Here is a 13,549-nt window from a genome sequence, read left to right as displayed (position 1 = left end):
TGCTACTTTTCCAAATTTATTTATTAAGTCTAGTAAATTTTTTATGGAGTCTTTATGGTTTTCTATGTATAATATTATGCCATTTGCAAATAATGACAGTTTTATTCCTCCTTTCCAATTTGGATCCCTTTTATTTTCTCTTCATGTCTGATTGCTGTGGCTAAGACTTCCAGTCCTATGTTAAATAAGAGTGGTGAAAGTGGGCATCCCTGTCTTGTTCCTGTTCTTAAGAAAAATGCTTTTAGTTTCTGCCCATTGAGTATGATGTTGGCTGTAGGTCTTTCATATATGGCCTTTATTATGTCTAGATATGATCCCTCTATTCCCACATTGCTGAGCGTTTTTATCAGAAATGGATGCTGGATTTTGTCAAATGCTTTTTCAGCATCTATTGATATGATCATGTGGTATTTATTCTTCATTTTATTTATGTGGTGTATCACATTTATTGATTTGCAAATATTGTACCAGCCTTGCATCCCTGGGATGAATCCCACTTGGTCATGGTGCATAATTTTTTTGGTGTATTGCTGGATCCGATTTGCTAGTATTTTTTTCAGGATTTTGGTGTCTATGTTCGTCGGGGATATTGGCCTGTAGTTTTCTTTCTTTGTAGTGGCTTTTTCTGGTTTTGGAATTAGAATTATGCTGGCTTCATAAAATGAATTTGGAAGTCTTCCTTCTTCTTGAATTTTTTGAAATAGTTTGAGGAGAATGGGTGTTAGTTCTTCTTTGAATGTTCGGTAAAACTCCCCCATGAAGCCATCTGGGCCTGGGCTTTTGTTTGCTGGGAGAGTCTGGATTACATCCTCAATTTTCTTAGTTGTTATTGGTTTGTTCAAGTTTTCTATCTTTTCCCAGTCTATTTCGTTTAGATTGCCAAATTTGTTGCCATATAATTGTCCATAGTAGTTGTTAATGATCTTTTGTATTTTTGTGGTGTCAGTTGTTACTTCGCCTCTTTCATTTCCGATCTTGTGTATTTGGGTTCTCTCTCTTTGTTTCTTGGTGAGTCTAGCTTAGGGTCCATCAGTCTTTTTGAAAAAACAGCTCTTTGTTTCATTGATCCTTTGAATTGTTTTTTTGGTCTCTATATCATTTATTTCTGCTCTGACCTTCACTATTTCCTTCCTTCTACTTGCTCTGGGGTTTTCTTTTCGTTTGCTCTCTAGTTTTTTTACGTTGTGCGGTTAGATAATCTATTAGAAATTTTTCTTGTTTCTTGAGGTAGGCCTGTAGTGCTATGAACTTCCCTCTCAGAACTGCTTTCACTGCATCCCATAGATTTTGTGTTGTTGTGTGTTCATTTTCATTGGTTTCCAGGAAGTTTTTAAGTTTTTTCCTTGATCCCCTCAGTAACCCATTCATTGTTTAATAACATGCTATTTAGCCTCCATGCATTCAAATGTCTTTGCATGTTCTTTTCGCAACTGATTTCTAGTTTCATGCCATTGTGATCTTAGAAGATGCTTGATATGATTTCAATCTTCTTGAACTTGTAGAGACTTAGTTTGTGTCCTAATATGTAGTCTATCTTTGAGAATGTCCCATGTGCACTTGAGAAGAATGTGAATTCTGTAGTTTTGGGGTGTAGTTCTCTGTAGATATCTATTAAATCAATTTGGTCTTGTGCTTCATTAAGAGTCTGTTTCCTTGCTAATTTTTGTCTAGAGGATCTATCCAGTGATGTCAGCAGGGTGTTGAAGTCCCCTGCTATGATTGTATTGCTATTGATTTCTCCTTTGAAGTCCTCCAGAAGATTTTTAATATATTTTGGTGCTCCTATATTGGGTTCATATATGTTTATCAAGGTTATATCTTCCTGTTGAATAGATCCTTTCAATATTATGTAGTGGCCTTCTTTGTCTCTAGTTATGGCCTTCATTTTGAAATCTATTTTATCAGATATGAGTATTGCTACCCAGCTTTATTTTCCTTTCTGTTTGCTTGGAAGAGTTTTTTCCATCCCTTCACTTTCAACCTATGTGAGTCTTTTGTTGTAAGGTGGGTCTCTTGTAATCAACATATAGATGAGTCATGCTTTCTTATCCAATCAGCTACTCTGTGTCTTTTTATCAGAGCATTCAATCCATTTACAATTAAGGTGACTATTGATATGTACTTATTTATTGCCATTTTTCTTTAGTGTGGTTCTATTTTTTTTCCCATTTCTCCTAATTACAGCAGTCCTTTTAACATTTCTTGCAGTGCTGGTTTAGTGCTAATGTATTCCCTTAGCCTTTTTTTTTTGTCTATGAAGCTCTTTATTTGACCTTCTACTTTGAATGACAGCCTTGCTGGGTAGAGTAGTCTTGGATTCAGATCCTTGTTTTTCATGACCTTGATTACTTCATGCCATTCCCTCTGGCCTGTAGTGTTTCTTGTGAGAAGTCAGTTGAGAGCCTTATGGGGTTTCCTTTGTAGGTAGCCTGTTGCTTATCTCTTGCTGCTTCTAGGATTCTCTCTTTGTCTTTAATTTTTGGCAGTTTAATTACTATGTGTCTTGGTGTGGGCCTGTTTGGGTTCTTCTTACTTGAGGCTCTCTGTGCTTTTTGAACTTGAATGCCTTATTTCTTCACCAAATTAGAGAAGTTTCTGTCACTATTTCTTCAAATATATTCTCTAACCCTTGATCATTTTCTTCTTCAGCGACTCCTGTGATGCGAATATTATTACGTTTTCAGTTGTCCCACAGTTGTCTTAAGCTGTCTTCCTGTTTTTTCATTGTTTTTCCTTTTGGTTTTCTGACTGGGTGATTTTTTATACCCTGTCTTCTAATTCACTGATCTGGTCCTCAGCTTCCTCTACTCTGATGTTTAGACCTTCCAATGTGTTCTTTATTTCTGATATGTTATTCTTCATTTCTTCTTGGTGGTTTTTAATTTCCAATTGGTTGATTTTCAACATTTCTATGTCTTTACTCATGGTGTTGATGTCCTTACTCATACTGTTCAGCTTCCTCAAGATCATGGCTCTGAATTCTAGTTCTGTTAACTTGCTTAACTGCACCTCATTTATCTCATCTTCAGTAGAGGTCTCTTGTTTTTTCATTTGTCATTTGTTTCTTTGTTTCACCATTTTGGCTTTCACAGTGGGCTTTCGAACCTGCCAATTTTCCCTGTGGGTGTTGGTGTTCTGCTGTTTGTGGCTCCCTCTCCTGAGTTTGGATGAGCCAGGGAGGACCCACGTTAAACCCCACTGTCAAGTCTTTTCTGGTTAGAGTTGCTAGTCCAGGAATGGCTCAGTTATCCTCTAGCATTTTGCCTGGAGGCTATCAGTAGCAGTTACTTGAAGAGCGTTGGGTTCTCAGTTGAATGAAAAACTCCCTCAGGTGCTCAGCATAAGGGGATTTCCCAAGGGTAGGGGCAAATTCTGGTTGTTAATGAGCCCCAATTTGCATTTCAATGGCCCACTGGGTGGGGTTGAATCTCTGAGAGAGGGGCCCGCCACCTCTCCCCAGAACCCTGGGAAGGAGTAAGATGGCCACTGTCGTGCGTGGCCGCAACTCAGCAAAAGCTCTGAGCCCTCTCCAAATCCTGAGTGTCCCCACACAGTTCCAGTCCAGTCGCCCTCCCTCTGCTGTCACCCAAGGTGAGTGGCTGTCCTGGCTCTGAGCTGTGGAGCTGCTTGGGACTTTAACCCGGAGGGCGCTGCTCACAGCTAAGGCCACTGCCCACCATGAGCTCCCAGCCCCCCTCTCGCACCTCCACAATCCTACCAGGATCGAGTCAGTGTCTCTGGTTATATGATCCTCACAAGCTGCTTTTTTGTTGCTTTTTCCTGACGATTTGTCTTTATTTTATTTGTAATTCCAGTTTGGTCCTGGGAGACAGTCTTTGTAGCTTCCATTTACTCTACTGCCATTTTGGAATTTGAACATGTATTTTTAACAATTTTTTTTATTGAGCAAGAACTCAGTCATGGATCTGGCAGTGGACCCAGCCATGCAGCCAGTCATGGACCCAGCACCAGTGCCGGCACAGCCGTCCAGGTCACAGTTGGCCTGCAACACCGATGAGTCAGAGGCACCCGATGCATTGCTCCCCTGCACCGGTGTCTTTCTTGAAGCTGGAAAGACATGTGCCCTTTGTCCCAAAGACCTCGAGTGTGGTATCCTGTACTGTGCACCATCAGAGGAAATAGCTGCTCATGAAAATTGCTTGCTGTATTCTGCAGCACTGGTGGAATATGAAAATGATGATTCAAAAAATTATTATAGAAGTTTTGATATGGAAGTAGTAAAGAAAGAAATCTTTAGAGGAAGGAGGTTGAAATGCACATTTTGTCATAAAAGAGGAGCCACCATGGAATGTGATGAAAAAACCAGTGCCAAGAATGACCACTTTTTCTGTGCCAAGAATGACCATGCCGTTCTACACACTGAATCTGGAGGAATTTATAAGGTGTTTTGCCAACAACATGATCCATCAAAAGGAATTCAATCTAGCCCACTGTCAGTAATGCCTTTGTCTCATGTCTTCCATCCTCACTACACTCAGAATACTACACCAAGACAAGCTCATTTTTCAGGAGTGAAAAGAAAAAGAGAAAGGAAAAAAGGTCTCTCAACAAGAAATTCTGTACAGCTACCTGAACCAATGATGTTAAATAGGTCCATAAAACCAATGAAATGGGAGGATGTCAGACACACAGATGTGAGGTGCAGGTGTGAAAGTTGCTTTTCTTAAGAAATATAAGGAAGCAGGACTTCTTAATGATTTGTTTGAAGAAATATTATACAAACTTAATTTGATGCAAGACAGACTCATGGATGAGACTACTTCAGAATCAGACTATGAAGAATTTAGGACTTCACTTTTTGACTGTAGATTATTTGAAGATGCACTTGTACATTTTCAAGAAGCATTAGAGAATAACTTCCATCAATTTGAAGAAAAACGGCAGCAGCTGAAAGAAGAAATTGAGCTACTTCAGGACTGAAAACAAACCTTGTGCTCTGTTCAAGGAAATAGAGACCATAGGTCAAGTCCTACTTCAATATCTTCTCTATCTTCATAAGAATAACCATTTTCTAAGCCAGGAATCAGAACCAGACCTGTAAAAGCCACATATCTCTAGCCCAAGGTCTCTCATGTCTCTCTGGTCTGCAAACTTCTATCCTCAACAGTCCTTACCTGTTTAGCCTAACTGGGTGTTTACTGCCTTCCTCTTCTTATCTCACTTCTCCTACATCTCCTCTGACAACTGTTTCTCAAATTCTATATGAATAAATTGGATCATACCTTCCATGTATCTCCCACCCTCTGTACTAAAAATTCCCCCACCTCCCAGTGTTCTAGGTTGATTCCAGTAAACAGCAGGTGCTCCTAGCCCCGGGGCCTTTTGCACTTCCTGTTGTGAAGTCTTAACTGCTCTTTTGCCATTGACTGCTCCTTCTGCAGATCTCATTATACTAGTTCTTCCACTTATTGCATCTTCGTATTACTTCCCAGTGTAACCCACTGTACATTACATCATACTACTGAAGTATAAGTTCTGAGGGCAAGAACTCACTAATCTGTGTTGCTCACTATCACGTTCCCAAGCACCTAGCATGGTCAATAAATGTGTGTTGAATAAATGCAAACTATTTTTATCTTTTGAGACTATTTACAGCCCATAATTCCTCTTAGATATAATAAATTTGAATCTTTTATTTTACTTGTGCCAAAATACATATATATTTTTTAATAATATATATATATTATTAATTTTTAGAGAGAGAGGAAAGGAGAGGGAGAAGGAGGAGAGACAGAGAAACATCTATGTGAGAGCTAAACAGCAGTCAGCTGTCTCCTGCACACACCCTTCTGGGGACTGAGCCTACAACCCAACATGTGCCCTGGCAGGGAATTGAACCAACAATCTTTCCGTGTACAGGATAACACCCAAACAACTGAGCCACTCCGGCCAGGACTGAACATGTATTCTTGACCAATCTCCTCTAATTGACATCTCTCTATAACCTCTCTTCTACCTTTGTCTTCATTGTCTTCCTCTCCAATGACTCTTTTCCTTAAATCATAATATGGAAAAGCCACCACCATTATTGGGGGAAACAGACTTCTCTTTCTGGTGACTACACAGTCTCCTGCATTCTATTTAGAGCCAAATGTCAGGAAATAATAACCTGAATTAATTTCTTTACTTTCTTACTAGCCACTCATTCTCCACTCTTTCATCTGCTGCAACCTTCATAGGCCCTCTAAAATTGCTCTTAACAAAATCCAATATTATTTTCTATCTGCTTGCATGGCATAGTCCAGTAGACTTCAGGACTTACTTCACTGTTCACTAAGATATTTGATATCTTTGCCAACTACTTCTTTCTTGACATCCTCTCATCTCTTGACCTCAATAACACCACGCTTTCTTTCCTTTCCTGCCCCTTTAGCTGGCCATTCTTTTCAATTGTTGGGGCTTCTGGGATTCTATTCTTGAACTTCTCTTCCTACTCAATGTGTTCTCCATGGACAACCTCTTTCTTAATGCTGTTTCATGTCTAAATTTCAATAGCATCTGGCTGCACTACCACAATGTTTCAAGAAACGACTCAAGAAACGTGGTCCAAACGAAAATAATTGTTCCCCCACCTCAAATTTTCATGCATTCTTGTGGTTTCATCACAACCACATAATTGAAGCCAAAAATTGAAGTCAACCTTGATTCTTTCCTCATTTTTACAGATGAGGAAATCTAGGCTCACAGGGTAAACAACCGGTTCAAACGTTCACAGCCAGCAGTAGAGCCAGGTGTGCAGCTGGGTCTAAATACACCCAGACCTGCACAGCACTAAAACACAAGAAGTAGAAGATAGCGAAAGAGTTAAGAATAAAGTTAGTTCATATCATTAAAAGAAGAAGAAGAAGAAAATGAAGAAAACCAGCAGATGTATATTTTGCATGAGTAAACACAAAAGCTTGTTAAAAATTGTACAGTGAGTTCCCCAAGAAAAATGTTTCTATTTCCACTTATAGTTGGGCGTATATGAGGTACCTATTTTTCTTTTTCTTAGAATGCTTACTCTGCAGGATCAAAATGAGCACATAGTGACCGTGCAAGTGAGAAGGTGGATCCAGATGTGCTTATAACTGCATTCTTGTGGTTGTCATAAAATTCTATACCACAGCCATTCCTTAAAAGCCAGATCATAGAATAAAACAAGAAAGCAAGCCACTTCTAAATTCTTCACCCAGAGCCCCATGGTGTTCTGTATTGGAGTGTACTATGAGCTGCTCTGTACCCAACCTCAGTTGCTACTCCCCCCACTGTAACAGGCAGCCGCAGACAGTTTGGTCAAACTCACTGCTGTGGACTTCACAACTGACAGAGACCTGGTGTAGTCATCAGGTGCCCAGGTCAGACAGGTGGTATGGGCAATTCGATGAAGAAGTGAGGATAAGAACTCTTTGGTAAGCTACATGACCATCAAATGCTGCAACACAAGAAATGGGCTCAGAATGTTGCAAGAGAGTACAGCTTTGTCTATGCAATGCATTTTCAAATGGTAGTTAAATATTATGGCAGTTGATGTACAGACTCTCATGGAACAATAATGTACTTATGAATGATAATGTCATAAGCATTTGGATGTTTATGACAGGGCAGGAACTTCACATACATCATCTTACTCCATCATCACAACACTTCAGTGCAATTGGCATTCCTATGCCCATTTCACAGTAGTAAACCTAGGCTTTATCCTGGTTACCAGCTGGTAAGTGAGAGACTAAGGACATGAACTCCAGTTATTTGATTAAGAAGATGATATGGTGATTTAAATAACTGGATTCTGGGCCCAGAATGCTAACACAAAATTCTCATCTCTGCCATATACTAGCTGTATGACCTTGGTCAAATCACTGTGCCTCTGTTTCTTCATCTGTAAAATTGAAATCATAATATCTACTACATGATACTGTTAGCTTATTTTATTATTATTGTAAGTATTGAATTAGTTAATATATATAAAACACAGTGTCTGACATATATACTATATAGGCATTACCAATTATTATTATTGATTGATTTCAAATTCACTGGTGTTTTATTTCTCCCTACCTCCCCACCCCGTGTGTGTGTGTGTGTGTGTGTGTGTGTGTGTGTGTGTGTGTGTTGGGGTTCTGAAATCTGGGATGGAACTGGAAGGCAAAACCAGTAGAAGAGAGGACTGGAGATGGTAGCTTCTGGCAGGTATGTTTGGGCTCTGACCTGACTGTTGACTAAAAGAAGCTTGTGCAGCTCTCTGAAGGCCAAAGAGCAAGGGAATTCTAAGCACTGCAGTCCTGTTGGGGTTCTAAATCAATAGAATGTCTTCTCTCTACCAGGAAATAGATGGAGATTCCAACATGTATGATGCAGTTCTCTGCTGAGACTACTCGGTCCGTTCACATAAGAGTCAAATCGAGACCTCCAGAGGCTCTGAAAAACCTAGTTACCACTCAGGTCACAAGTCAGTATTCTAACCTCCCAAATTCAATGCATGTGCCTTACCTTGAACCCTTTACCCTTGTATGTACAGCGGAAATCTTTGTTGATATATCACGGATTGTTTTAGATTATATCCCTAGAAATAGAATTAACTAAAAAGATTTAACATTTGTCAATATCATACATATTGACAAACCGCTTTCCAGAGAAGTGGTAACAATTTACATTATTGGATCAGCCACACCATTGACCACTAAGTATTACGATTAAAAAAGAAAAATCTGCCCTGGGTGGTTTTGCACGGTGGTTAGAGCGTTGGCCCATGGACTGGTCAGGGTCGTGAGGGGGCAACCAGTCGATGTGTCTCTCTCACACTGATGTTTCTTTCTTCCTCCCTTCCCCTTTACCTGAAAGTCCGTGTGAAAATATCCTCCATGAGGATTAACAACAAAATAAAGAAAATCCTTGCTAATGTTAGAGGAATAAATACCATCTGGCTGATTTAAATGGCATTTCTTTTATTACTACTGAAGTCAGTATTTTGGAAGCCATTTGTATTCTCTATTTTTACAGTATTTCATGTTCTTAAAATCTTTTTTTCTATTAGGAGATGTGTTTTATTTAATGATTTGTGCAAACTATTTATATGGTAAGAAAATTATTCTTTGGTTAGTTGGATGGAAAATGCTTTCCCAGTACGTTGTTTGTTTATTAATTTATTTCCTTTTTAAATATTTTGTAACAGAAGCTTTGGAGGCTTTCTCATTAAAAATTTCTATGTCAAACTAAAGTATTAAGAAATATATCATTCCTTTTTTATTTTGGTTAAAAGAATACGCAGGAGCGTAAGTTTTACTAGAATATCAGCTCTTTGAGCAGAGATCTAGCTCGTTTGCTCCCTGCTGTCTCCCCAGCCCCCTAACTCTTCCTAGCATATAGTAAGTGTTCTATTTGTTGTACAAATAAGTACATCGTTATTTTGCAATTTGCATGAAAGCAGCAAATCAGACTCCCAAAGACTTTCCAGGAATAAAAGACAATTACTGTCAACATGCAAGATCTGCGGTGAGAAGGCCTGATTTTCCGGGTAAAGTATGTTTCACCGTTAGAATTTTAGAAGGTGTAATCGGGGGCTTTTGTTTGCTTTGTATTTGTAATTTTTTCACAATATAGATAAGTGCAAATTCTGCATGTCACCTGAGATCTATCTAATGAAAATACTTCAAAAACATATCTGCCCTTCCCCTTGATCTCTCCAGTGATTGCCGCCACTCTAGTCTGAGCTGACATCGTCCTGACCTGGATTTCCGCCATCGTCTCTCAAATGCTCCCCACTTCCTTGTTTGACCTCTTCCAATATCTTTCCTTATTCAGCTTGGAGCGTGGGCATTTTAACCATCAATCCGATCATGACAACCCTTCCTTAAACCTTTTCAATGCCACTCAGTGTTTTTAGAATAAAATTTAAAATCCGAAATGCCACGTGATCTAGTGCAATCCCATTTGGGGAAGTCCCACCTCCCCAATCTATCCTCACGGTCCTCAGTCACACTGGTTGCATTTGGGCTCCCTGAGTAGGTCTGGCCCATTCCACCTGGGCCTCCACACCTGTTGCTGCCTCTACCCAGACCGCTCTTGCCCACCCTGTCCGGCCAACTCTCAGCCACCTAGTCACTCCCTGAGCATTACCTTCCCCATGACCCACCCCTACCCCAGGTTCCATTAGGACTTAGACTCTTTCAGCACCGTGTGCTACACTGTACTTATAGAACATTCTTCACAGTTCGCAATTTTATAATTACCTGTGTACTTCTTTGCTTTATCTCTGTCTCCCCAACGAGGTAGTTAGTTCATGGGCACAGAATTTGGCCTGTTTTGCTCATCATTATATCTCTACCACCTACCACAGAGCTGGACACTCAGTAAATAGGGGCTGAGTAAATAAATGAATGAGAACAGCTCAAGGTCATCCTCTTGCAGGAAGTCTTCCTCACTTACACCCAGGCCCCAGGGACACATCCCTTTTTGAATATCTAATAGTATTCTTGTTTATGATACTTTGTTTTGTTCTGGATGATATACTGTACAACATAATGTTTCTTGCTTTTATTTTTCTCAGTCTGCTTGTTTTCCCAACTGCAGTGTTCTTGAAAGGTAAGGTCTGGCCCAAGCTATATGTAGAAGCTGATTTCTGTCCCCATTCCACCTCACTGCCCCTCCAGACTCACTGCCTCCTAATTGGTTCTGAAACCCTCTTGCCTCACCCCTACCCAGACACTTTGAATTTGCTGTTCCCAGATATTTGAATGATTAGCTCCCCCACATACTTCATTCAACATCTGCTCAATGCTCATCTCTGCAGGTAGACTTGGCCTCCTCTCTAACTGACCCTGCTCGAATGTCCTTCCCAGCTCTCATCACCTCCTCCCATACAGTGCAGGTTTGCACACTGGTTTGCTCTCTGGCTCCCTCACCACGGCAGACCCATGAGGACAGGAGAATTTGCCCCTTCGATTCCCAACATGTACTCAGTACCTGGCTTATAGTATTCATCACATACCTGCCATATAAATATTTACTGAATGACTGAATCCAAGCTCCAGTGAAAATCTAAAGCTTCAGCTCAGACCAACATGAGTAGATTTCCACTGGCTTAAGAAGCTAATCCAAGCTTCACTTCAGGATCCTAACTCAGGGAAGGAAGTAGGCATTCCTTAACTGACAGGTTGCTTCTGATGCAAAGAGACAACTAAAAAAAAGGAGAAAGTTGATGACAAAGAAGGCAGAGAATGGTAGAAGGGAGAAGTCAACTGACTTAGATAAAAGGAGAAAATATTAGAGTTCTAAGGATTTGAAATCCTTTCAGCAGCTACATATCAACCAGAAAGTCAAAGTTCTAAGTTGCTTTGCCCTTTGATAAATGTGGCTCTGGAGGAAATTCCCTGTCCGGGCTGGCAAACCTGCTCAGTGCTCACAGATTTGATGAGCTATGCCATGGAAGGGCAGTAATCAGAGAAAACGCCAGAAAATAAATATGAAAAGAATAAAAGACAGACAGAGAGAGAGAGAGAATTATAGACGGTAATCAAAAAGAACTTAGATGCTCATGTGGGAAGAAACATTTCTAAGTCTCACAATGAAAATAAGAGAATATTTCCTTTGTTAAACATAACTGATATTATATCGTAAATAGGCTGGTCTTTCCGAAGCTCCCAAAAGGAAATGGGATTGAGATCTTTCCATGTTGAAAACCACCAAAAAACCTACACCTTCTCATGTGTATGACATGACACTCTAAATACGGTGTGGGTGGTAAGGCCTTGTTTCAGCAATAAGAACTCTGATGAGTTGAAATTGGGGCAGGGGTAAACCCTAGAACTCAGAAGGCAAACCCTAGAACAGCTCTTCCTCTGTTCCCGAGCATATAGAATCAGAATTAGGCTGGCAGTTTAATGTTTCATTTTTGGGAAGAAAGTAGCCATGTGTGTGAAAATATCAAGACTAGTTTCGGAGTCTGTGACTACCTGAAACAGGCTGGCTCCCACTGCTAGCCACTTAACTCATGCACATGTCCCAAAATTAACTCTTATCCAGAATGAGGTCGTAAAGTTCTCATTTTCTTCCTTGATAAACTAAAAAGTCAGGCTATAAAAAATCACAAAATGAAACCATAAGTGTTTCAGGTTTGATTCCTGGTCAAGGGCATGGACCTAGGTTGCAGGTTTGATCCCCAGCCCTGGTCAGTGTCATGTGGGAGGAAAAGCAATCGATGTGTCTCTCTCACATCGATGTTCCTCTCTCCCGTCCACTCTGTCTAAAAGTCAATGGGAAAATATCCTCCGTGAGGATTAACAACAACAAACAACAAAAAACTGAGAAAAGTTTCCTTTGTTAATATGAGATTGATGAAAGACGTATGTGTAGTCAAACTCTGATAGGTTTGGGGGGCTTGTGACCCCAGCTAGGATGCAGAGTCCCACTGAAAACTTTATTTAAGAAGAGCCAGTGGCCAGGAATCACTGATGACTGATTCTATTCTTCTGCCGATTCATGGGAACTGCAGGCTAAACCTACATCCCGACCAGTAGGGGTAGGGGTTCTTCCTTAAGGAAACACATACTCGCAATTGAAGACAGACATTCAAATTCCTGTACAGAGAGTGTGATCAGGGTGGTGGGCTTTAGACAGAATGTGGGCAAGTCTTTCCTGTCTCCGGGGCTCAGGGGAATTTTGCAGGGTTTCTGATGCTTGGGACTTTCTTATAGGTGGTGTGATGGAGAGAAGCTGGTTTCTGCTTAGTGGAGGCCAACTGGAAATTAAGCAATTTTGAGGGTCCTAAGGAAAGCCCCAGTTAGTACAGAGGGGATTTAAAATCTTACCACCACTTACGTGTTTGGACTCAGTTGTTCTCTAAAGAATTACAGAAGGGCCTACCCCACAGTTCAGTCAGGCTGGTCCCTGAGAGACGACAGGGGTGACCAGAGCAGCCCAGCGCCAGGGTGTCCATGACAGCAGTGGGGAGGACAAGGGGCCAGGACTGGGCGGTGGGGAGCATGAGATGCATCACTGAGATCTCTCAGTGTAATGAGAGAGAAATTTAGGCAGGGGGCGCTCATTTCCACCATTTGGGCAAAAAAAAAAAAGGAGGGGGAGGCAGTTCTCACGTAATTTAGGCAGTTAAAATTTTTAAAACGATGTCTCTAATTTGGAGTGATACGGGGGAGGCCTCAGACACGGGTCAAAGCCCTCTGTCCCTAACTCCACCTCTCAGCTTGCACAAGGGCCATGTGCCCGTAAAGAAAGACTCCAATAACTTTGAGACAGAGCCAACAAAAGACAGATGATCAAATGCCATTCTGAAATACTAAATTATGCCACTGCAGTAATTTCCTTACCGTCAACTGCCTCTGTTTCCTGCCTATTCTCTCCATGGCCCCATGACTCTCTGAGGCTCTGTCTAAGGACTACTCGGACCTTTCCTGCAGCTTGGCACAGCCAAGCTCACAGAAGCTCACACAGACCTGCTTCTCCCTCCCACAGCAAGAGGTGACCTTTGGAGCATCCTTGAACAGGGATCAACTGCCTGTAAAAATGAAAGGGACTCTCCTCTCATCACATG

General features: G+C 40.9%; 1 protein-coding gene across 1 annotated transcript; it reads left to right on the top strand.

The window, feature by feature from the left end:
- Nucleotides 1–3,920: 3,920 nt before the first annotated feature.
- PHF11 (PHD finger protein 11) lies at nucleotides 3,921–5,019 on the top strand. Its single transcript, XM_036251528.1, is given in 2 exon segments — nucleotides 3,921–4,661; nucleotides 4,663–5,019. Coding segments are annotated over 2 exon segments (1,098 nt in total).
- The last annotated feature ends 8,530 nt before the right edge of the window (nucleotides 5,020–13,549 follow it).

Source organism: Molossus molossus, unplaced genomic scaffold, assembly GCF_014108415.1.
Source record: "Molossus molossus isolate mMolMol1 unplaced genomic scaffold, mMolMol1.p scaffold_m16_p_10, whole genome shotgun sequence".
In the NCBI taxonomy this organism is placed as follows: Eukaryota; Metazoa; Chordata; class Mammalia; order Chiroptera; family Molossidae; genus Molossus; species Molossus molossus.
This window is presented reverse-complemented; position numbering and strand designations above follow the sequence as displayed.